The 26,583-nt window shown below is 35.1% G+C and overlaps 1 protein-coding gene across 10 annotated transcripts in view; it reads right to left on the bottom strand.

Annotated features, from left to right (window-relative positions):
- The window catches only part of RYR2 (ryanodine receptor 2), a 386,098-nt gene that overhangs the window by 15,019 nt on the left and 344,496 nt on the right, over window positions 1–26,583 (bottom strand). For all 10 annotated transcript variants that reach the window (XM_039706867.1, XM_039706870.1, XM_039706871.1 and 7 more), the window contains 13 exons: window positions 23,011–23,091; window positions 21,952–22,040; window positions 20,373–20,501; window positions 19,608–19,712; window positions 15,982–16,063; window positions 13,808–15,111; window positions 13,349–13,413; window positions 11,397–11,544; window positions 9,773–9,859; window positions 8,734–8,952; window positions 6,493–6,623; window positions 5,883–5,925; window positions 3,862–3,995 (listed from right to left, as the gene is read on the bottom strand). In XM_039706867.1, the coding sequence (XP_039562801.1) occupies window positions 3,862–3,995; window positions 5,883–5,925; window positions 6,493–6,623; window positions 8,734–8,952; window positions 9,773–9,859; window positions 11,397–11,544; window positions 13,349–13,413; window positions 13,808–15,111; window positions 15,982–16,063; window positions 19,608–19,712; window positions 20,373–20,501; window positions 21,952–22,040; window positions 23,011–23,091 (2,617 nt within the window). The remainder of the gene's footprint in view (window positions 1–3,861; window positions 3,996–5,882; window positions 5,926–6,492; window positions 6,624–8,733; window positions 8,953–9,772; window positions 9,860–11,396; window positions 11,545–13,348; window positions 13,414–13,807; window positions 15,112–15,981; window positions 16,064–19,607; window positions 19,713–20,372; window positions 20,502–21,951; window positions 22,041–23,010; window positions 23,092–26,583) is intronic.

Below are 26,583 nucleotides of genomic sequence, written 5' to 3'. Positions count from 1 at the left end.
ACCAATTTCTTCAAAAGCTGAAATACATTAGAACCTTTTTCTAATTCAGAATTTTACTCTGGAATTAATCTGTCAAAAATAAAAAAGGCCAAAATTAAATTCATAAGTACTGTTTTGAATTCATCAGACCTAATGCTAATCGATGTCTAAAAAGTTATCATGCATACAAGTGAAATAAGCTGTCTTAAAATCCATGGAGAAGAAAATATTTTATTTTCTTTTTAATTCAACCCACCTAAGCCTGAAGTAGCTAGTCAAAAAAGGTAACTGAATTTGCACCTTAAAATGCCAATTCTTTACCTTAGTTATAATAGCATACCTCGAGTGACAAAATTAGATGTCATTAAAGACAGACAAATTTAGATCAGATGAATCTCAGCACTTGCTCAGAAAATTGTCCCATTTTTCTAAGGATATAAGGAAAATTGTTAATGAAAATAGGATAATTCTTACCAGTTAATGAGTTTTAACATAGGTACTTAGGAAAAACTTCTATTAATGTTACTTTTTTAAAAATAGAAAGCATCCCATCAGACAAAAAACATGCTTTATTAACTGCCAACTAGGTAGGAAATAGCCTTTTTATTGCACTGCGTCAAAATTTTGTGCCAGGCACAGAACAACATCAGCAGGTGATACTTCATCAAGAATGGTGCCATTTGACCATTACAAAAAAGAAACCATTGAACCAAAACCAAACAATGAGTTATAGGGTGCCTGTCAGCTTCCTGTGTGTCTTCAAGACAGAGCACAGAACAGATTCTTTTGAGGTATCCTGCACAAAGCCCCTGCAAGGATCCACTACGCTTAAGATTCCCAAGTAAATAATCACAGGAGGAGATATTTTACATGAGCATCCATAAGGGAAAAGATTTGAAACTGAGATTCCTGTATATGCAGCAAAGAACAGGCTGGGAATTTGAACACTAACAGCGACTATGCCTGTCTCCCAACCACAACAGTTGAAGCCCCTATCCACCTGCAGATGCACACTTCTACTTAGACAAAGAGGCACATCCACACTTTTGTAAATCCTATAGTGTCATCACAGAAAGTATAAATCTTGAGACTTCAGGTGTAAAAACTACTGCAAGTAAAATTCCTTACTTTTTCACTAGCCATTCATTACAGGCAAGATATACCATCACTTGAGGAAAAAGTCTACTATTTTTCCAGGAACAATCATGTTCCCTGAGATAACACTTTACTAAAAAGGGAGTTATCCACTCCAGAATATTTTGAAAACCTAGGTTATTGTTTCTCATGGAAAGGAAGAGCAAGACCTTTTAAATTCTTCCACATTCTGAGGCCAACTCCATTCACTGTTTGTTTAGGATATGGTTTAATTTCTCACCAATCTGTAAAAACTTCAGATCTTCCAGGAGAAAATTACTTACAATTTTTCTATTCTTGAAAGTGGAAGACTTATTCTTCCGTGTGAGCATTTGACAGAAGCCCTGCTTATTTTCCAAATTAGCCTTATGTCAAAGCTCGCTGTAGATGCTTAAGCCTTATCTTGCCTCTTCTGTTGACTCTGACTAAACGAATGATCCCAGAAACAACATCAGTAAGAAGGCTAAAGGAACAGGGAAATAACGATGGCATCTTTGAAAATTAACTTTCCTATTTGTGTCTTCCATATTATTTTCTCAAATATTCTACATCCATGATGCATCTAAATAAACACCATCCACCCAAAAGAAGAAGCAAATTCAATGGGAAAACAGCACCACTGTCCCAATTTCAGTGTGTAAAATTTAACTGTCTTTACAGCTAAAATCTAATCTACAGGAAAGTTGCAACCACATCATCCTTCTAAGCTGGTTACAGTGAAAAAATACTGCAACATATTTAAATAATTCAAATATTAAAATATTTGTACATTTTATTAAACACATTTTAAAAACATTCAAGGCTGCATCAATGAGCTGGATGGCTCTTCAAGAATCAGTAAAATGCAGATGTTTTTAATGCAGTATATCAGTGGGACAGGTGGAAGCTTTTGAAGCATGGTCACCCACAAGTAGAGTGCTTTAAGTCCATTGCAAAAGGACAGATGCAAATCCAGGCTATTTTTCTAAAGGAAAGGAAGAGAAAAAGTAGGAGCTAGGGGTCGAGGGGACCTGTTCAATTGTATTGAAGATGAAAATGCTGCTCAATGCACCTCCCTTCTGTGTTGTGAGACACAGCTATCTGGTCCTGCCACCTCCTCCTGGCACAAGCAGAAGCACCAGAGCTGAAACCTGCACCAGATTACACCAGTCTCTATTTTCTTCCCAAAGTACTGCAGTAAGGGATTGGTTCCAATGCTTTTCCCACCTCTCTCTTCACTGCATGGTAAATATCTGTCAAATTTGAAACCTGGAATATGTGTAAATGTTAGTAGCTTCATTAGTATTCATTTTTGAAACTGTTAAAAAGTGGATAAACATACCTTCCTGAAGAGTATTTTTTTATGCAATTGGTTCTGTACATTTTTATAATAGTTTATTTTCCTGCAACATATTAATGTCTTAAGGGTATGAAATTATTCCCCCAGGGAGAACAGAAAAGATGGATGAGGTAATATTTTTTTTTTACTGTATATAACATGGAGGAGATATTAGAGATGTTAAAAAAAGGCATCCTTCAGATATGATTCTTAAATTACATATTTCATCAGCCTTCTTCAACTGTTTCATTCTGATCTGTTTTTTCAAGATTACTCACAGAAACATTATTTAAATGTTTTTCCCCTCCTATGAGTATGAGCACACAGGGAAGAGAAAGTAGTTGTATTTTTGTTTTTTTTTTTTACCAATAATAAAAGTAGTAGGTTTTTTTCTAAACTCAAGCATGGGTTCTACTGTAATCCAGCAGGAGCAAAACAGTGTGAAAGAAAGCACTCAGGAAAGTACTTCTGCCAAAATATTAAATATTTTTAGTACCGAAATGCCACAGAGTCCTTGAGCCTTTACACTGCACCTGATTGATTGTTCAGACAGACTCCTGATTTATTAATATCCATCTTTTACAAAGATGGACTAAAGAGCCATCCTTACAAAGTCAGCTCTTGCTTCAATGCACCTCTAATCCACCAGTAGTCTCACTGCCTACTTCTCAGAATCCTTGCACACCCATAGATAAAATGTTGCTTTTAGAGAGAACTTTAAATAAACCCTTACATCAGAATCTCTGTAGCATTAAAATTCTATCTGTGAAAATGTTCTATCTAGCTGAATACCTTTTTTAATGCAGAACTGGAAAAAACATTTTTTGCAGTGCTTTATAAAAGCCTGTTCTACAAAGGAGAATTTACTACTCTGAATGTCTAGGGGCTTCTCTTTATTGCTGTCTCCCAAATGATATATATGATATATAAATGCATAGTTTAGGGAAAACAAATTATAAAAGGATGTGAAGATTAATCATCCAATAATAATCCCAGATTTTACTGGTCACTAGCACTTCAATTTATTTCATAATTTCTTTATAATCAGAACACACAGTGCCATTTTTGCTCATTCTTTTTAGCACGGCTGAACAGAGAACTTGAAAAAGAGATTCCAGCCCAGCTGTGATGACACTATCAAAAGAGTGGGAACGTGATGTATTCAAGCTGCTGTGCACTAAACTAAATCTTCATACATAAAAACCAGATAAATTCTGCATATACGTTGTCTATAATTAAATAAATTTGCTGTAAAATTCAGCATAAGAATTGATTTTCTTATGCAAATATACATAAATGGTGAACAGATGTTTTGTCTGAATGACAAACCTTGAATGTTTGATTTTAACTTACAAAAACCCCAAGAAAATTAAAAAAAAAAGAAACAAACAAAAAACCCCAATCACAAACAAACTGTAGGCAATGCTTACACAGCAGAAAAGGAGCTATCTTTCTTTGGTTTCTTCTTTTCTCGAGCATCACTAAAATCAAGAGCAGCTTTGTCCATTCCGAGTAATTCGCTGATTCTGTCACGGCCATAGAATTCACCATATTTATCCATTACCTAAAGTTAGAAGGAATATTCAAAAATATTCATTAGTGGGGTAGATCAGCAGTTATTTGGCCTGGATCTGAGGACAAGAGGTTTAACATACAAGGAGCCTGAAAACAGTGCTTCATGACTATGGATGATATTGTGATCACAAGATCTTGAACATAGAGTTATGGCAAAAAACTATTTTCAGCGAGGCCCTATCTCTTTCTTAAAAAATTTAAGATGTTTCACAAGTAATTTTGCAGGAAATATACTTGCTTGCTTTCATTCTGACTGAACACACAGCTCCTTCCTAAATATTATCTGTATCTTCTCATTTCAAAAAGACTAGACAAAGAAATACAAATTTTTCCATAACAAGTTCATAACTCAGTGACTCCTGCAGGTGAAGAGGTATTTTGCCAGCTTTCTAATAGGAAGGACTTTAAATATTTATTGATATTTTTTCAGATTTTTAGAGAAGCTTTTTTTGTAGCAAGCCTGAAAACAGTGCTTCATTATATGGACTACATTGTAGACTGGGGATTAAAATACAAATATATATAAAAGAAGACATTCATTGCAAAATAGTATATTTTAAGACAGTTAAATCATATAGCACAGTTCCTCAGCCAAAGCTAAAGTCTTCCACACAACTTAAAACCATATTCCTTTCCTTTTGATTTGAGCCTTCCTTGACCATCTACATTGACAGAAGCAAGGTAGAATTTTATTTTCCTTCCTAAGTACTCTTTGAGAGCTACTGCTTCCCCTTTGCTTAGACAGACATGTAGAAATCTCTATATAATAACCTAAAATATGAAAAAAAACTTCCACAGTAAAATGTGTACACAATTCAATGGAATTTTTTTGGTCAGGTTGACCTAAGACTGTTACAAAGCAGAAGAACTAAGAGTATTAAAAACCATGTTTCCAAAAGTATGATACAAGATTGGCATTAAAGTGAAGCAGTGGTAAATGTGATCCAATAAGGTGCATACCCTCCTTTTCAATTGTGGCCAAACACACTAAAAAGATTCTTCTTGATGTAAGCTATTGTAAAACCATTAGATTTATTTCTTAAGAGCAAGCTGAGAAAACATTTAAAATAGCATTTGGAAGAATGCTTGAGCCTAGAGGACTACAGTGGCACAGGGGCAGGTAGGAACCCAAATTATGGATTCACAGTGAATGGATGCTCTGCCTGGTCCCTCCCAGGGCAGCCCAAGGAGAGCCTCAGACCCAAATCTGAAACCCAGCAAAATGAGTCACTGGTAAAACCTCTCCAGATCACCTGCCAGACTAAGAGGATTACTGCCAAGGGATGCATACACTTATGCAACCCACAAGTCAGATGTTATTGGTTGTTACAGGGAGAAAGCAAGATGGAGAAAGGGATGGATTTAGGTACTTGAGGAAGAAAAACCGTGGGAAAATAGAAAGGTAAGGGACAAAAAAGGCCAGTACAGATATATACCTTTCAGAGAGTTATAGCTGCCTGATTATGCCCTGTACCTAAATACCTCAATTTGTCCTGTCTTCTTATTAATTACTTTTTAACCTTCTATTGGGTGAGGGACACCACTCTCTGTGTATCGAGGTGAATACATAAATACAGACAAGACATTTCACAAAATTTGCATTTTGCATACAAAATTCTTCATGTAATTTCATTAATGTATTTTAATTCCTGTTTTATACAAAATCTGTATGTAGAAAAAGTTTGAAATATCTAAAAAATAGTTGTAAGAATGTGGTAAGGAATTCTGTGTATTTCAGAATTGTAAATCTCAAAATCTAGATTGAGTCAAAGCTATATTTCAAAGAAGGGTAGTCCACATTTCTCCCATCATAAACATAAATATGCATTAGAATTTTATTTTAACCTCATAAATATTTTTAAAAAATAAGCCTTACCTTTCTTTTCACAAACTTGTCCCAATAGTTATTTGGAAAAGACCTGAAAAACACAGATAAACAGGATTACATTTCAGAAAAATATATTCCAATTCTGTTTCTAAGAGTCTCAGTGTGGTGGCTACCACCAGTCAGTCACCTGTGAACGCTCTGGAGTGAAAGTTGCCAAATGGTGCTCAGCCTACCATGTAAATGTGAGAAGTAGAGCCAATGCCTGCACACAGGATTCTAGAGCAGCTGCATCCCACACACAGCCCCATCAGGCAGAGAAACAGAATTTTAAATATGTGATGCAAAGCACAGCTCATTCTTGAACTTACAACAATGCACAACCATCATCACTGTCCTTGCCAAAACAAATCCATCCTGTTTCTTTTTTTCTTTTATGAAGAGAAATAATTTTAAGGCAAAAATTTGGGAATGCATAAGAATAAACAGTAATATTAAAAATTATAGTAAACATTAGCCTTGCAGGTGCCTGAAAATGTGCCAGAAATACATCTCTAATAATTGTTTATTTTAGACAAGATGGATGATAAGTATGTAATTGAGGAAACAGAAGAGCAATTATTTACAGGGCCATAATGAGACAGAGTAAATAAAAACTCACTGTGTGTTGATTACAAGTCTATCCCACTGTCCCTTAATATCATCCTCTGATGGCTGCTCAGTTATATACAGCCCATCAAATTCCAATTTCCTTGCCACTTCCTTTTCTCTCTTAAAAATAACCAGTGGAACCTGCAGTTGAAAGAAAAGACAGGAATTATGTAATATGCACTAATATGTCTATAAACTTTAACAAAAGCCAGTTGTGAAGAAATAAGTATCAAAACTGAAGAAAAAAAACAGTACTTGAAAAAATTAAAACTTAAAAATTTCCCAGAACACAGAAAAGGTATTGCTACACAGGGTCAGGTAATTCAGCATCATTAAACTACAGTGTTCTAAACAGTTGTAAAAAGATGGTCAAAACACCTGAAGAGGGATGCTTCAAATAAAAACGGTTTTTCAGTTCTATGTAAGGATTAGAGGTAGTCAAGTGAAACAGACCTAAAATATTTTTTTAATCCTTCGAAATTCTAGTTCCAAATATTATTTTGGGATGACATTTTTTGATTTCATTTTGATACCCAGAGATGTTACACAGTCCTTTCATTTACTAAAGAATTTTTGAGGTTTCACCGTGGGAAACAAAGTGTTTTGCTGCAGAGAGCAAAGACTGTAAGCAACAAAAAAGGACTGTCAGCAGCTGAGACACCTAGCCAGGCTTTACCTACAACTCTCTTTCATCAGCCAGATGACTTCAAAAGTACACAAGAAGGCAGATGTAAATAGTGGTCCAAGTTGAGTGAATTTTTCTAAGAAATCTTTTACCAAAAAAAAGTAAACTCTGCTCTTTCCTGGAACTATTCCACAGATCCCCAAAATTCACTCACCTTAGATTATCCACCTTGACTGTAATAGTAGTCAAGATTATTATTATTTCAGTATACTCATGGCCATGGATACAATGAAATAGTAATAATGAAAATCAAGACTACTCCAGCAACATGGTGATTACATTAGATACTATAAAAAAGACTTCTAACACTATTTTCAGACAGCTAAAAGAGAAAAAATATAATGGATTGCATGCTAAGCAATATTTAGAAGCAAACATATCACACAGGCCTGCACTGTAGTTCAGAAGACTTTGGACTTAAAGATCTCCAAAATTGAGACTGAAACCATATTTGGACCATGTTTTGGTTTCAGAATTGTAAAGAAGTCAATTAATTAAGATAAATATTTATAACAATGTTTTTCCCCTTCTAGTCAGAGAATAAATGTTAAGAATTTAAAAAAGTAGCATAAAAGGTCATAGTAGAAACAAACAAAAAAGTATGAGGCGGGAGAAGAAAACATATCAAAAATCAGAAACCTAAGCTTTCAAGCTGCATGGCAAGTAATGGAACAAAAAAATGGTTTATGGGTCAATTTATTTATTGACCCATAGGAATACTTAAAGTAGAGATGAAAATCAACACTAAAAGTAGTAACATGATGAACATTTCCTTGAGCTACAAATGCAGATCATGTATTTTAGCAGAGAACAAATTACTAGCCATTGAAACAGGAAAAGAAAAAGATTAAGGACCACACAAGACCTTTACAGAGATATAAGGACAAATGAGAAGCTGGGTCATGTCAAGGGTCCATTTAATTTAGCACTATCCTGCACTTTGACTTACAACTTTTGCCCTGGAAGTGTGTAAAACTGGGGGAAGTACATGTCAGATATACTTCTCCCAGCTCCAGAGATTTATGAAATTTGGTTTTGTTAAACCACAATCACCGTTTTGCCAACCAAAGTGGCATGTTTAGTTTTCATATCCCTAACAGGTATCTTCTCCAAGACAGTCCTTCACAAGATGCTTCGGCTCCTGCCAAAACACTGCCAGTAGAGCGTGTGTGTAGGAACAGCAGGCATTTTATAGAGTCACAATATGCAGCAGCAGTAGTCCAAAATGCTGCACTCTTTTCAGATTACCTAATTGACAGACTAGTTATGTAGCGTCTAAAATTGTCATCTGCATCATGTGTGCTCACACCTTGTATTTGCAGTCACAAGGAGCTCCTGAAGCAGGTTACTGCTGTAACTGTCTGACAGCAAATCAGACTCTGGCCTACAGCCTCCTGAACAGACACATCACCTAACACACTTTCTGCGTACATCGCACTAACAACCCACATTTCTTTACACAATGCCCCAACCTGCTTAAGCAGGTTGACTTTTTTCTAGGTTATACTGCTAGATAGAGTAAAAAGTTTAGACCTAGAAAAAAAAAGAGTTAATTTTCTTTCTTACTTTCAAACAATAATACCCTATGATGCAGAAGAATGAGATGACTGTGTGTAGGATGGCCAAAATCCTCAGTGTGGGCTCCATGTAGCCACTGCTTTCTTCCAGGACATAATGCACTGCAATGACCCTCTCATCATCACTTTCCAGGATGTTCAACTTGGTACTTTCACCATCAGATACCACAGGAAGCTCCTTTTCTTCTGTCACAGCAGATGTGGAGACCTGTTTAAAACACATAATATTGCAGCTGTATTCATTTGACAGGAGCTGTACAATACTACAAGTTAAGTTGCTGAGCTGAAAAACTGATGCCAAAGACAATATAACTGTAAAGAAACTTTAAATATTTTTTTTTACATAAAAATGTCCACAAATAATACATCAGCAAGACCTTTTCATCTTGTTACACCAGTCCATGAAAATATGCTTTTTCTTTTCCTTTTTTCCACTGTCTGTCCATGTTACCAAATCTGGTCCATGATAAATTTTATCACTTCAAATTCAAGAAAGGTTGCAGCCCTCTTAGAAGAAACCCCTGATAGTAGCCTTTATCATCACAGCTCTCTGCCAGAAAATTATTCAAGTCCAAAGACTCTAGAGTTGCATTAATGTAACTAAAATCTTGACAAAATCAGAGATATTCTAGGCAGCTTAAGATGATGTGACTCCTGGCTGTAAAAACCCTTTCAGGAGAGCACAATGGCACAAGGAAACATCTCAAGTGATATGGATTAATTAAAGCTACCTGTGAAGTCCCAGCTTGGCAGGTTCACTGGGAAATAGAGCATCTGAGGCAAGGGTGTGCCTCTCAGCCTGCTCCCTTTGTCCTAGCACAATGCCCTGTCAATGGCTATTTGTGTACTGGAAGTCTATTTTTACTTACCATAAACTGTCACCATGTCACCATATTAGATTTCTGAAGGGGTAGGATGAAGCAGGTATTTATCCTGTTAGGCCAAACAATTTTACCATAACATATCGGCCACAAAACCCAGATGTTTTCCAGTGTGCAACTTAAAAAGTAATATTATGAGAAATTTACCTTATAGAAAAGAAGGATGAAGTTGATGGCAAAAGCAACAAATAACGCCAACATCCTCATGTTGTAAAAGTTTCGTGCAAAATAATTCTGAAAAGAGGACAGAACATAAATATACTTTGCCTAATAAAGATTCAACCATCATTACTAAGTTGCTGCTGAGAGGGTTTTTTTGTGGGTTTTTTTTTCCCTTATGAAACTTTTTAATAGCATTATAAATATAAAAAAACCCAAACCAACAGACATTTTGAGTGATGTACAAGTTCTACTTTACACATGCTATACAAATTCTACTCTACACATGCAATAATGAATAAAGGGCATTTTGTTTCACTCCATTCATAAAGGATGAAGGATTTCTAATTGCCTCTCGCATATTTTTCATTATCCTCTCAATACACTTGGAAACAACACAGAGACATCAAAATGTAGGAGTAATGTAATAATACAGAAGTCTCTATCTTCCCTATAGTTCAATATTCATACATTTAACAAATTGTTACTTTTACCAAAAAATAAAATACCTGCCTATAAGTTCATCTTAAATATTTTCTATTTCTAAATCAACTGCATTTTTGCCAGGCCAGCAAAAATTTATGTGTGACATGATTACCATGAATAGAAAGCTTTTCTGACATTCTGTCGCTGTCAATAGGACTGCAGAAATGTACCTTTTCCCTTCCTGACAACACACAAACATTTACAGCACACATTTTGAATCTTTTAACACTCCAACAGGAATTCTGTCATTTTTTAGCCCTAATCATAGATGACTATTAGTGAAATATAAAATGAGACTATCAGAAAAAATTTAGCTAAGTTCATATTATTGCAATGGGAATTGTAGCCTAAAAACATATCTCAGCTCGAAAGCCAAACTTAAACACTTTTTCTTAATAAGATTTTGACTGCAGTTTTGTAGTTTTGCTATGTTCTCATGCTAGAAGTAGGCCACCCCTACATAATTATATACTATATACATAGCAAAAGTGTATTTCTTTTTGCTTTGCATTTCACTCCGGCCTCAGAGAATATGAATGGATTTTAAGAAGTTATGGAGCAAATACTATCTGATATTTTACTGAGAGACTCTCAGATGCAGTTTTACATTTTCATAAAGACTTATTTTCTACAGCTTTTGAAAAACTTGACAAATACTATATTGCTATTTCACAAAAAAAAAAAAAAAGAAATCTGCAACATCTTTTCTTATTCACATCAGGTTAAGCATTGTATCTCAGCTGATTCTTTTTACAGGAGAGCTTGTTATTTCCCAAAAGTGTCTCTCTGGGAAGGAGAAATCCTACTGTTTCACTAGCTGCTGTAAAAATTCAGGAATTTTACTCCCAGAAAAATGCATGGATGCTTTCCAGTGATGCACAGGCATCTCTGAATGTCTATGTTTGGGACAATAATTATCTTCCTAAGAATTAATATTTGTATACTAAGTTATTTGTGTGTTTCTTTTCTCCAGCATTCCCATTAAACCTTTGCTTCATGTCCTTTTTACGGGCAATGGTGGATAGAAGAATGTGGTGCAGCAGATGCTATTTGTCTTTATATTGTTAGAATGTGGTGGTACAAGTCTCTGCCAACAGCTAAATACAAGAGTTAGATAACAACTTACAAGAAGCTTCTGCTGATATGCAATGATATTCTTCCAGAAAACTGATTCCTGAACTTCTGGTTCTCCATATCTGTGTGTATGCATCTGTCTTAATTTCTGTTTCCCTTTGTCTTCCTTGGTTTTCTCTTCTTTTTCTCCATCTTCTCCTCTTAGGATACAAATGAATACAAAATAATATGTCAAATTAATAAAATTCCTAAATTAAAATCACACCCTGAAGAAGGCTATTGCATCTTTAAATGAGGCTCAAGTAGACATGATTCATGCAGTTCATGCATGTTACAAATACCCCTCTTCAGTCCAAAGTGTTGGCAAGGGTGACAGTCTGGTTAAGGCCACAGATGAACTCTGGTTCAGCACCCTGAAGTGGGAAGGTAGAGGCAGGTAATCAAAAATCTGCCAACCTTGCTATCAGAGGTTCTTCATAATTGTGCACTGATTCTTGCAGTGACAAAATGTCTGTAAGCTCACAGCTCTATGTCTACATGAGTGCCTACATGTTTAAGCGCTCCCCTCCAACCTCATGCAATTAAACAATCCAGTTCCCACAAAGGCTGCAGAAATCTTTGGTTCTTCTTGCACTTACAAGTCAAACCTCAAGTTTTAAATTCTTCATTTCTGCCCACCTGGTGAAGTCATAAGTACCCAGTGCAGGAGGAGATGAAGTAAGATTTTGTCAGCATCTGGTGTGTGGGTATCACCATGCTGTCTCATTAAAGAAAGTCAGATTTCATGGGCTGACTTCTCCAAACACATGATCTAAAGAACTGCGAATTGTCTTAGAAGTTAACTTGAACTGTCAGCATGATAGATGAAAAGATCACAGAAGTTCATTTGAAGCCAAACCAGAGTGAGAGGCAACTTCTAAATTACATTATTTATTTCTTTGTTCCTATCTACAAACAGAATGACAGATGTCCAAAGCCAGCTACTCTTCCTAGAAGACATTTCATAAACTTTCACTTGAAAGTTTGTCACGTCAGGAGTAGCTTCAGGGCAGTTAATAGTGCCAGGCACTGTACTCTTGGCAGAGAATAGAGGTATTACTGCAATTCACACAGTCAAGGAGAGCAATCAACAGTGAATGACCTTCAAAAGTCAAGAAGACTCTCCCTCACAGAGTTACAGTGGCCAAGTTAGAAAATTGCTGCACTGATTAAGAAGAAGAGCTTTTGTCGTGGACAAGTGCTTGTCATCCCAGAAGAGCAGTAATTATTAGAGTTTGAAACTAAGGGATCTTCTTGGAATTTTGACAGTGATAAATGAGCTACAGAAACTGTACACAAAAATGTACACGTATCAGGAACCATAAAATACAGGGATGGAGATTCACAGTTTTTACTGGTTAAAACAAAGTACTGTATTTTGTTTCCCACTATTTTATCCTGAGCTAATGGCATTAGCATTAGATTTTAACATGTCCTAAAAGGGTTTAAATTGTTATTGATCAAATATCTTCATAAAGATGTGAAAGTACTCTGTAATTCATAAAAATTGTACTGGAATGTTAGGGTTTTGCAGAACACCAATAACTCAAGACATGTCATAGCAAATGGGAGAGGGTAAAGCAGATTCAGCCTCTACCACTGATGGATAGCAGGTCTCTGGAACTCAGACAAACTCTTGCAAAGTTTTCAAGAAAATTTTTTTCCAGCTTTAAGACTTGCCAAGAAAAAAAAAATCAATTAAGCACATTCTAAAAGAAATTAAACGCACATTACAAAGGATACTTCTGGGAAGAGAAATTATAGAATCAGAGTGGTGCTTACTACACGACATTTCCTTGCAAATGTGCACAGATGAAGAAAATTGTTAAAAAGAATAGCCCAGCCTAATTGGAAGGGGAATGGACAGAAAATTAAAGGCAAAGGAGTACAAATGAACCTGAGGTTTTTTTTCAGTGAAACAAAACACTTTTTTTTTGTAGGATCAGAGGTTAAAGTAACACATACTCAGCTTTTTCAGGTTCTGATTTTGTTTCTTCTTTCTCTTCCTTTTCATCTTCTTTCACCTTCTCCTACAAAAACAACAGGATTAAAAACTGTGAGTAAATATTATTATAAAGTACAGAGTTAGTTGAAAGAATACCCAGAATGTAGAATGTTAGGGGGTTTGGGGTTTTTTTGTTAAACAATGGAAAATCTGAAAAAAATATGATCATTTGATTTACATTAATGAAGAGAGGCAATTTAACACTGAATTAAAAGCAATCCAAAACATTATGTACTTAGAGAAGGCTGTGGAAATTCGAGTTTCTAACATCAGAAAGAGTAAACACCAGTAATTATACATAGTTCTTTAAAAAACAAAAGTCAGAAAACCCAGAAAAACAAAGATGCAAGTTTTATTTCCAGACTACATTTAATATATGAAAAAGAGAAACAGATATCAGATATAGAAGATACAATTACCTGGATTTTTTCCTGCACCTCGGGCATTGGGGCTAAGGAGGGAGTGCTCAGTAAATCACTCAAACCAGCATTTGGATTGTGAGGGATCAATTTATACTGTCCACCTTCTCGTTTCAAATCCAAACCAAATATATCTGAGAGTAGATCACTCTCTTCTGTTAGAGTCTGCAGATCTGTCAAGTCTTCTGCAGGCAATGCAGCTTCCGTTGGTTTCCTCTCCCCTTCTTCTTCTTCCCCACGCACTTCATCCTGAGTGGGATCTGGCATATTAGCCAACAGTTCAGCCACCTTGATTTTCTTGGCTCCTTCCACTAGGCTTCCTCCAAGCAGCAAACTGCATATGATGCGAAAAAAACCCCGGACAACACTGCAAGCAAAATGTAGTAAGCCCACCAAAATGCTCCAGTAGGAAGAAAACAAAGCCATGACCATGTCCTTCATGGTCATTTTCTTCACTTTTTTCATTTGTTTCTTTAGACTCTTCATGCTGAGCATTTTCATAAGAGTCATTAAATTATACTTGAGAGCTACTAAAGCTGACTTCATGGTCACGAGAGAGAAGAAACCCATTCTAGGATCTTCTTCCTCAGGATTGTCTTTCTCATTCTCCTCTTTATTAGCTGACCTTTCATTCAGATCTGACTCAGAGATCTGGGCAGCCAGTTGCATTTCAAAAATCGTATCCTCACAGAAGTTAACAAAAAGCTCCATCTTTTCTTTCTCCCCACCTTCGTTTACAACATCAAATATAAACTGTCTCTTTGACTCTTTTACCTGAGGTTTTTCCCACTGAGTCCGACTTGACTCACTTATTTCAAAATAAACTCGTTCAATGCGCTTTGCACTGCCCATGATTTCTATACGTCCGAGGAAAGGCTGAAAGTAATTCAGCACACTCTCTGAGAGCTCCAGGAAAGTTTGCAAACGCGTATCATGGGGCATGTGTTCTGACAGGTTGGTCAGGAGAACAGCAACATTGAAACCAATGTCTTTTGCAGGCTCATGAAACCGTTTCACAAACTCCTCATAGTCCAAAGTCTCATTCTCGTCTGTTTCAGCACATGACAGCAGAAACTCCGTTTCAGACTGAGTGTAATGCTTATGGCTTTCCATTGCCCTGTGAAAATCCCTCTTTGAAATTATCCCTTTACCATCAGGGTCATATTCTTTGAATGCATCAGAGGAAGTCAAATCTTTCAATTTTAAGAACATGTCAAAAAACTTCAGAATCATCTCCACATTGTTTGACGATTCCACAAGCATATCAACCATCTGCTTTCCAATAGTTCCATTCACGACATTACCTAGAGGTAATGACAGGATGTTATAGATAATGTCAGCAAAATTTTGGCAAAGAAAAGTGTATTATAATGATTAGTGAAGCAATCAAAGAGTAAGAATGATAAATTATTGGATAACACACTCACATAAGAAAGCTAGCTATGAAATCTTTTACTATTAACTCTACCCTAAGACTTGGAAAAAACATGACTAAGTATGTGCAGGTACAGAAAGGAATAATTAAAAAGGCCTGTAGAGAGGGATCATACCTTTAATGCAGTACTAAAACTGGGGTAGCAGACTATAAATTTCACTATAGTGCAGCACAGATAGATCTAATGTCACTAGTTCACCACTATCTGGATGAGCAGATCAGTAGGCTCCATACAGAGTACACCCTACTAAGAATTTATTTTGCTTCTCAGTATTAACCTAAATCCTGGGAAATCAAAACTTCAGGACCTTGAACATAGTCACTAGATGAATGAAGCCTGTTCTTTATGGACAAGATCACTACCAAAATAAATGCAATATATTAAGTTTGTTAATGAAATGACTGAAAAACAGTTTTGTCCCCAGAAGTCGAGATTTCAACTTAAATGTAAAAACCTCCTTATCTAACCCAAAAGATAAGTCAAGTTCACCAAAAAAAAAAAAAAAGTCAAACTTTGGCTCTGGATTTTATAAAGTTCTGGCATTCAGAATTAATATAACCTATGTCAACTACCCTACTTAAATCTCCCACTCACTTTCAGACCTGAAAGGTCTCCTCACAATTGAGACATGAAAATTAAAAATGCAAAGAAATATAGAGCACTATCTCAAATTAAGAAAAATACAAAGGTAAAAACTTTGCTAGAACAACTACAAAAGAGATTTCACATTTTTACTACCTTCCAGCATAGACAGCAACATGACAACCATATCTTTCTGAAGATCCATTAATTCCTTCAATAGTTCAATTTGACTGGAATCCTAAACAACAAAGAGAGTATATAAATATAAATTATATATTGCTTTCTTTGACATTTATGTGCATGCATATTTCAGCTTGTAAAAAGCAGACTTAGAAATTAAGAAGATAGAAGCATTAAAAATGGTTATACATGAAAATATACTTAATTGCTTAACTCCTTTATATTTTCACCATCATCTGTTTAGAAAGAGTAATTTAGTAAAGACAAAACTGAACGTAGTAAAAAATTTAAAGCAATAACTGGGTACGTTCAAGGTCACAGATGATGCTTCTGTCATGTTTCCTGTCATCTAAAATATTGTCACTTTTGGTGTCATCAAGTTTACAGCTACGGAAAATTGTCAAAACAGCAACAGCAGTAGCACATAGAGCTCAAAGTATAACATGATTCAAAATGAACAATTTCATTATAGGCCTCTGAACTTTTTGGAGGGAAAAAGAAAAGTTGAAATAAAATGTTGAAATATTTATTAATAAAGTTCTATTAGTAGATCTTTAGACATGCATTAAATTGATTTTTTAAGCCACCTCTTATCTCTGATAAGAGAGTTTACTGAGTTTACTACGTCACTTGCCTGGAGTCTACCTGGATAGAATTATTCAACTACTTAATTTCTTCCTCAGTGATACACTGCTGTATCATGCCATTGATAATGAATACTTGAGCAATGCCAGACTTCAGTGAGTGGTACAACAAACTCAAGGTACTTTATGGCTGTGGCAGGAAGCTTTGCCCTGATAAAGCTTATCTGCTTGGCCTGGAACCCAGTCAGGAGATAAAGCAGTGCAAGCCATCTGTGGTGAGCTACCATAGTGCTATTTTTAGTGTTGAATATGCTAAAAGGCTGATCTGGCTTACCATCTTTAAACACACATCTGTCCCTTTGAAGTCAGACTTGAGAGATAAGCTGCAAAACTGACCTAGTGACCTATGACTGCCAGCCAACTTCTTTCTGCTATAAAAATCTCAGTCCACTTTCATACAGTTAGATTCTTCCACAAACTTGAAGTATGTGGCATTTCTCCTGTGGATTTTGGACACCTCTCCAGTTACTTGACAAGGATTAAGAGAAAGAGGAAGTACACCACAAAAAGGTGTGCTGAGATTCATCAACCTCTACATAATGTTTCTTCTGTTACTTGTATACAATTGCTTTAAGAGAATTGCTTTCATACAGTGTGCTTTGACATTTAGTGTCATAGTTGACCAGTGTTTTTAACTTTTATACTGTGTAAAGTAATTCTGGTTAACATCTGTCTGTTCAATTTTCTTAATAATGAACTCATTTTTTATACATTTATCTGATCATCCATCATTAAAACTTGCAGGACATTGATTTAATCACACCTCTTTAATTCCTTAAGTTTAAACTGTTAAAAAAATCTGAAGCTATGGGAGGGTTTACTTTCATTTAAACACCTTTCTGTGAAGGAGTTTAAGTACAAAAAGATTTTCTTTCTGTTCTTTAAACTCAAATAAAAAGCTTTTATAATAAACATTGTGTAAAGCAACCACTCCACCGTCAACAATGACAATTTGGATCTTGGATTGACTGCATAATTTGGAAATAACAAGATTTTTAACTGATTTGCCCAGTAAGTTTTCATTACAAAAGTGATTTAAAACCCAAATAATCTTTGTTCATTTGGATTGAAAATTGTACTTCTTTTTCTGTCTTCTATTCTTAAGAAGCATTACCATTATCAAATTGTTGCTTCCTCGTACAAGATAGAGATTTAAAATGAAAAAAAAAAAAAAACAAAAAAACCCCCCAAAAACACCAAACTGCAAAACCCAAACAAAACAGTGATTTAATTTTGGTCCTGTTAAAATCTTGCTTCAAATGTTTTCCAAAAGTGCTCTGGAAACCCAAGTATTTAGCCTATGCAGGCCCCTCTTACAGACCAAAGTCATACGGCAATTCCTTGTAACTCCACTTGCCACACCCAACACTTTTGAAAACTGGTATTTCAACAGAATCTGAAAAATGTATTGATATATTCTTGTAATAAATATAAACAAACAAAAGAGCCTGTGTCTATTCTGGTTTTTCCTGCTATGCTCCTTAAAGAGTTTCAAAAAGCCAAAAGCTCGATCTCCAAGCAAGGGAAAGATACAATCACTATTTATAGTGATGCATTAGGAATGATACACTTGGAGTTCTCTGTGTTTCTCTCATCCCACAGAACATCATGAGTAAGTCCACACTCCTGTTGTGCAAAGCTGCTGGGCCATCTTTGAAGAGGTGGGATGAGCATCGTTATTTTCTAGACTCAGTAATCAAAGATGCTGTGAAGCCACTCTGGGCACAGCTGAGACTATAAACTTGTCATTACTGTAAAAGCAAATCTTCCCAACAGCCACATCTTATTTAATAATCAACACACAGCTACCACATGTTTGCCTTACTGTCAGTAACTACTTAAATGCCTCTTTCCAGTTTGCTTTAGTGGAACAGGAGAAAACACAGCCTTCACCATGGCCTACCCAAATATGGACTATTTAAAAATTCTTAAAATAACAAAGATGTTTCAAACCCAGAACAGTATCTGCAGGCACTTTTAAATACACTTCAGGAGAAATTCAAGGCATTTCTCTTGAAAATCATGTTTGACTGTGATGCCATTTGTGGGAAGAAGACTTCTATTTAGCCATAAAGAATGAGAAACGCCCCTGTAGCCCAAAGTCCTTAAGTGTCAGCAAGCAGCCTCCTTTCATCTATGAAGTTCCAAGGGCAGGGAGAAAAATAATCTGAACAAGACTACTTTAATTTATGCAAAGAATACTTACATGGACACCTTTGGAGCCAAATAATGAAATCTAAAACCTCAGAGACTTCAGAGCTGCATTTCTTAACAATAACACTTTCACAAGTGTATGACATTTTTCTTCAAAAATATCAGATTATTTTAAAAAATAGAATTAGTGCATTCAATTAAAATGTGCAATTCTTTAAAAAATTTAAGAAATTGAAAAATGCACTGCTTAAAGATAGTATTCCTTGCACCTCATTTTCACATTCTAAATAACTGTCTCTGCCAGTCCCCTTCACTATTTCTACAGCTTATGAAATGAGTACTCACATTCAAAAGAAATTCACCCATTATAAGGTCTGACACTCTCTACTAAGAGTGAAAAAGGTTTACATGCAGACGTGTTGAACTAGGGTTTAATAATGATGAATTAGGGGTCAGTGCAGGAGCCATCAATGAATGTGACGGGTTCTACAAAAAGGAAACTACAGAAAACACTGTGAGAGAATTTTGGTAAAAAAGACCATAGCTGAAAGTTCTTTTTGAATATCAGTGATATACTCTGTTTGCAGTTTGATCTAATCTGCTTTGTACCTGAGGCCAGTGATCCAATAATAGGCCTGCTATTCACACCCGCTCTACTTTTGCAATTTTCTCCCTCAATTTTACTTTATCATCTCTTTTATTTTTCTTACCAACTGTTATTCATGTCTCAAACATATTAACACTTACTTCTCTTTTACAAAAATGCTATTTACTTATGAAGGAAAAAGTGAACCAAAAAGATACCTGAGAGAGCTTCATCTGCATGTGGGCAAACACATGAAGGAAACCAACTACAGCATCCCACAGCCTGCTGTGTGCCAGACTTTGCTGATTACCGGTACATGGCCCCTATTGTTCGGGGAAAAAAAAAGGGGAAAAAAAAGGGAAAAAGGAAAACCAAAGTTTGTTTGCAAGAAATTCAACAAAACCAGGAAGAAATACACACAAACACATAGTTTAGGGTTGTCCTTTAGAAACACCTATGAAATATTAAATATATATAGAATTATGTATATAGTAACACCACTGACTGTAAAAAATGCATACTCCTAATAACCATTCTATTTTAGCCAAGTCTCAATATACTAATTCAGAACACCAAAGTGTGTATCTGTTTGCAACTTCAAACAATAAATGTTGAAGGGATACAAATCTATAAGCTGTTTCATCTTTATGTAGTCCTGTAAATTAGGAAAAACCTTAGAGAAGGTTAATGTAAAATTGACATAAGGGATTAGAGAATCACTTTCCTGATTTTTTTCCCCCCCAGTACATTGTAGAGAACAGTGCTAAAAAATATTTAAGGAAAATTCTAATAGGTAGTGACCAGTGTATATACATATATTTCATTCTTTAGCTTCAGACATAAACAAATGCACTAAAATAATGCTGAAGAATAAATGCATCTATATTATATGTCTATGTTATACCTAGCTACTTTATGTCTTCATGCCAATTGTATGATGCATTTTCTTTTAAGTTCATAACATTACAAGGAAATTAATTTACCTGGATATATTCTGTGAGAGTATTGAAAACTTGTTTTGCAACCTGGATGGCTTTGGAAAAATTTCGTTGTCCTTGTTCATCAATAACATCCTTCCCAGAATAATACCAATAGAAATCACTGATGGACTCCTAAAGAAAAAACAGTTGTGAGAAGCATAAAGAGATTCTGTGGCCAAACTGGCACCAACTGGATATTCATCAATATAAGAAAAAACAGTAGTAGGTTTTTTTTTCTAGTTCTAGAATTTATTTAGTTTATAAAAGCTTTAAATGAATCACCCAGCGATTCTCAAGTACTGCTTCAAGAATTGTAGTTTCATCTCAAGAGAATCAATAGGAAAACAAATACAGGGAAAGAAATAACTTAAATACCCCACAGCAAACCTCAAAATAAAATAAATTAAAATTAGATGAGTTGGTATCTGATAGTAAAAATACAACCACCTGCATTCTGAAAAGAAATGCTCGGTAGTACTGCTATGCTGCACGCTGTTCATTAAACAATGTCTCTTTATACTGCGTGCTTGACACCTAGTCAATAGTGGGAGCAAATGTTGCTTTGTGTGCACAATTCCTCTCTCCATCTTCCCCAAAGGCGAACTTATTAAATTTTCAACAAAGTAAGCAATGGAATGAAAATCATTGTATTGTCTCCACAACTTCTACAGAGCGCATAAAGATAGAAAGCAATGTTGATAACAGCAGCAGTGTAAACAAAAAAAAAGAAAAAATTTTCAAACTCTGGAATTCTCAGAGCAAATAAATGAATGGCTAAATGGAAATTAACTACATAAATAATTTTAAAAAACAATCATAATATATTATCATGTACAGTGATTTTCAGAAAGAAGACAATTATAGCTAAAAATTATGAACATTTATCACAATATATGTTTTCACACCATTCACATGCTGCAGTCTGGAAACAAAGTAGATTTTTTTCATTAATTTCTACCATCTTGTGACAATGAAATGTTTTCGTACTAAAAGGATTTGGGAGATGGTTAAAAATAGATTATTGAAAGGGTTTTTAACACACTGCCTTCCGCAGGTTTTTTTTCCTTTTGTCTTTTTTCCCCCTTCTTAGAAAATGTGCTATTCTTATGCTTCACTCCACTCCAGCACATGAGCACACCAGCACATCAGCAGTTCACAGAGCTGCCAGTGCTCAGCCTAAATCAGAATACAGATGAAAATGCAGCTGGCTGAAACTGAATTTCAGCAATACAAAAAGATTCTCGTTCACAGGGTAATTTCAGCCAACACCTGGCTACCTGTGCTCAGGGACCCACTGAGCATGGCCCCATCTCCTGCTGCTCTCTTCGGTTAACGGCCTCCATCGCATTCCCACGGATAAAGGCTGGAATCAGTTTTTCACATGTATGTTACCTTTGACTCTGCCAGTATAAAGTAGCAATTCTTAAAGAACTGCAACCACTACAGAATTTCAGCCTTTCTCATCAGCTTGGGCTACAGGGACCAGAACAAGTATGATGACAAATAAACATGGTCTTCCAATAAAACTTGTATAGAAGTAAGTCATATTTTCATCTACATACTCAGTATATAAATTACTTACCTGAACTCTCAATAAGTAATCCACAGTAGAAATTATAATATTAACAGTTGTGTTGTTACCAGTTTGAGTTCTCAGGTAATTCTGAAAATCTAAAAATTCAAATAGAAGTTTAATTTAAATGTATTTAAGTTTTGAAACACTTCTGAAAATTAATTCTGATTTACAATGGTCTAGAAAAATTTAGCTTAGAGGCATGGATTGGCTTCTCTTTCTTTGATATTTTTTTAGTCGTTTTTTTGGGGGGTTTGGTTTTTTTGGGGGGGGTCCTTGTAAGAGTTTTAACATCTTATTGCAGAGATCACACACCAGTGAACTTCTGAAGGCAGAACCTTGTTTATCTATTTCACATGTAAAACTTAACTTTGTCTTACTTTAATCTATTTATGACTAGAACTACATCAATACCAATGCAATTATACTTTGAATATATTTTGTTATGTAAAATTAAATCACATAATTATAGAAAACTTGATAACTAAGTCAGAAATATGTCTAATGTCTAAAAAGGAAAAATATCCCTTTTTTTTCTTTTTTCATTCCTTAAGAATGACAGAGAGAACACATGGAAATATACTTAATAAAAAAATTAAATTATGCATTTTTAATGTGTTCTTTTATATTTAAAAAATATGTTATTTCTTCAAGAAAGGTATTGTGTACCCTGTAACTCCACATAGAATTCAAACTGACATTAGTGGGAAACATCGTGCACCAGGAAGCAGAGACATGACAAAGGACAATCAATACAACTTCCTGTTACATTTTCCTCTGAATCTTCCATGTCTAGAAGTTACAAACCACATATATTTTCCTATGTAAATTCAACCTTCCTAGTGGTGCAAGATCCAAAACTCATCGTTTTGGAAACAGTTATCTTATTTATAAAATTAGCGCTGTTAAAAAACACCGGCAACTTAATTCCACTTAAAGATCTTCCCTTCGTGTACAGTCCAACAGCTATTCCACCTTTCATAATATTTTATGAAGGCTGCCAAACCTCCAACAATTAAGAGCTTTCATCATCAGTTACCATCACCTTGATTTCGCCTGCCCACAAACCTGAATTGTGTCCTTCACAAAGCAACTGAAGGAAGCGGAAGAGGTCACAGGTGAACTCATCATCCTGCATCACCTTTTCTCCTGTAGAAAGGCCAGATGAGCAGGTTATCAGAGTCTGCCAAGCATCACCTCACAGCCCCTGAAGAAAATCTCCATAATTAATATTAAGAGAGAAGGGGAGAGAAAATTTATAACCACCAACCTATCTGAAGCACCTACTACTTGTGCTTGGCAGATAGTTATTTGGTTATAAAAAAAATTCAATTACAAACTTAACTTGTGATTTATAAATATGGCAGCATGAGCTTGGCAACATTTTACAAATAATCCCTGATTTACATTCTTGTTTGACTTCACTGGACATGGAGGCTGTGACACATACAAAGGTTAGGCTAGATCAATTTGGTTCCCATTCATCACAAAAGAAGGTACTTAAAATACAGAATGAGATTTAATCAGTTATGAGAATAGGTCCTCAAATAAACTATTTGATTTTAAAATATTCTAAAACAACCCATGAAATTTACAGCTATATGCATTCTCAAGAACCATTTAGACTGAAATATTGGAGGATTTATTATCTGTCTGCTGCTGATACAAAGTAGAAGTGTCTCCTTTGACAAAATAAAGCAATATAGATATAATTAATTAAGACCAAGTGCCAAAATGCTTTACTGAATTAGGCCCTTCAGTTAATTTCTTGGTAAACAACTAATATCCAAATGAATAAAGCTTTAAGCTTTTTTTTTCCCCACACAGGAAACAGTATACTAAAAATCCCTCAATTGATACATCATTATTTCAAGCACACCAGTACATACAGTTAACTTTGTAAAGGGACATACAAAGAGGAGAAATAACCGTTCACCCAGGAAAACAACCACAACTGAGGAAAATGTAGAACAGCTTAAAAAATGACACATGAAGACAATACTATAGGTGTTAAAGCAATAAAGGCCACCTATCAAAAGTAAGAAAATTCCCATATAGAACCTTGGAGAATTATTTTGACTATGTATGCAAAGGTAGAAGTCACAAAAACTTCTACTATTTAAGAATATACATAATTTGAATTTATAACAAGTGCTGTTTGTAAACAAGAAAAACAGAGATACAAAAATGTAAGCAAACTGTAAAATAGTTTGAAAGAATTTTTTTGAGGGGATATAATTTAGGTTCTACAAAGACAGAATCTTTAGTGTGTGAACAGGAGACCAGAAAAGTGAGTAAAGGCATTAATTTTATTTTTAAAAATTCAATACCTTAGTTAAATTAACTATTTCTTCCATGCTGTTTTACTGGTTAATAATTCTAATTACAATATCCACAGTTACAGATTATTATTATAATTAGATTATCACTGGGCTAGATTTGCCTAAGATCAAGTTAATTTTCTTCATATTAGCTAGCTGAAATGTAAACAGCATTTAGTACAATTTGGAGTATAAACAGACCTGATCAGAAGTTTAACTTTCCACAAAGTCAAGAGCAATTATAATTTCTAGCTAATGGACTTATCAGTCCACAGACTGTGAATTTAAAGTGAGAGTCTTCAGTACACTAGGAATAGGAATCAAAAGCACTTTGAAAACTAATATGAATATTTTAAAGTACAAAATTTCACACTTTTCTTTTGCCCTCAAGACAATGTTTGGTATTTAGAGTATTTTTCACTAAGGAATATGCCAATATAATTTGTTACCACAGGGAAAGATAAGATGCTTTTCGTCCTAACTCTAGACATATAGTTAGGGCAGTTACAAAAACCACCCAATTGTTTCTCCAAGAATGAGTCAAATATTTTGAATGACATTCCACGACATTTTTCTGCACTGAAAATATAACTAGCAGGCACACAGTTTTTCAGTCACAGGAGACTGAAAACCCTTTCAGCTAATCAAACAATGGAAAATAACTAACTGTTCCTGTCAGTGCTGATGAACATATACATGCAATACAGGGCCAAGAAGGCAAAAACAGGAGGTGGCTGGGCTCCTAGAAGTACATTTTTCAATGCTATATGCAAGTTCAGTCCTGCAAGAGAGTTTCTCATGCTGCTGGCCAAATGCTATAGTAGAGAAGATTTTTCAGGGTTAGTTACTTTCTTCTTTTCAATTTAACTGAACTCCTGTCACACGTAAAGTTATATGTGGGGTCACCGGCTTTGTTGAACTAGGTGCAAAAATAAGAATTGCAGAAAACCAAAGATTTGGTGAAGCCTCTATCACACATGTAATGCTTGTAAATTGACTGCTGAGATGGCAATGACTTTACAAAATAATGCATCAGGAAACTTGCTTGGAAAAATCAAGCCTGTGAAAGGCCCAATCATCTATTTCTTGTGTATTAAGGCACCACTGAATCAAAGCCATTTGCAGGAATGAGACTACAGAATAAGTTTAATATTTTTGACATCTATTTTCCTTGCTCTCTTAAGAAGTAAGATATTCCAGAACAAGCAGGAAAACAAGTCTCAAGTTGAAATGTTATACAGGTCCTGGGTTTTAGTAGAATTACTGGACTTCAGGAATTTTTATTAAATAAATTACATTTTTATTACTGGAAGGGCCCGGAAGGGTCTTTTAATTAGCTCCACTGTAAATAAATCACAATTTGTACACCAGTTATTACAAAATTCTTAAAAATCAGAAGGTGTTAGCTGCATCACTGCCCAAAAGCTGAAGGCCTGTTAATTTTAAAAATATTTCTACGTATTTTTTAATTAAGCAGAAAATGCCTATCTCAAACCACCTGGCCACACTAAGATTTACAATATCCTGGTTTTCATTTTTGCAGATTTTACATCTGATCAAAACCAGACAAGAACCAGGAATTTTCATTTTCAGATTGTACTTACTGACTACAAGTGGTACCTCACTAGCAACTACAGAACGGAAATGGAGATCCATTTCTTTCTAAAAATTCAGGAGAACAACCTTTGCTGCTGTGCACACAAATTCATGCCAGTTCACACAAAGATTTGCAAATAATGTACTTAGAAACATACACACTAAATATAGTATGATTGAGGTTGTTATGAAAAATCATTATTTAATTTCTGTTGATATTGGATATATTCTGGCAAATATTTGCTCAGATGTTAAAATGCTGCCACTGCTCATGCTGTAGGAAAATGGTATGGCTGTACACACAAAGGCTGTAAGCCTGCAGCTTTTGCAAAACTGGCAGTTTGTGTTTGTGAGATACAGGAACAGAGGTATCATGTGTAGGAAACAAAAATAAAAGTCAATGAAAAATTAAATACATGGAGGTTTTTTTCATTGAAAGTGCATGTGTCAAAGTTCAATGATTCTCTCCCTCTTTCTCGATTTTATTTTTTAAATCCCCAGTGGAAAAGATCTGGTTTCTCTTGTTACTCAGAAACATGGGTTTGATAGTACGCATTACAGAAACATAAAAATACTTCCAGCTTTCAAATGGGAACAGGACTTTTTATGATGGCTGTTAAACAAGAGCAAATCTGCCAAATAATAAAGCAAATGAATTTATTCTTATCACAAGATCCAGACAGTACTAGGTTGGATTGTGAATGCTGCATACCTTTGACATCTC

The sequence above is a fragment of the Passer montanus genome, unplaced genomic scaffold (assembly GCF_014805655.1).
Source record: "Passer montanus isolate IOZ18808 unplaced genomic scaffold, ASM1480565v1 scaffold2, whole genome shotgun sequence".
NCBI classification, from domain to species: Eukaryota; Metazoa; Chordata; class Aves; order Passeriformes; family Passeridae; genus Passer; species Passer montanus.
Note: the sequence above shows the minus strand (reverse complement) of the source record. Positions and strands in the feature narration are given on the sequence as shown.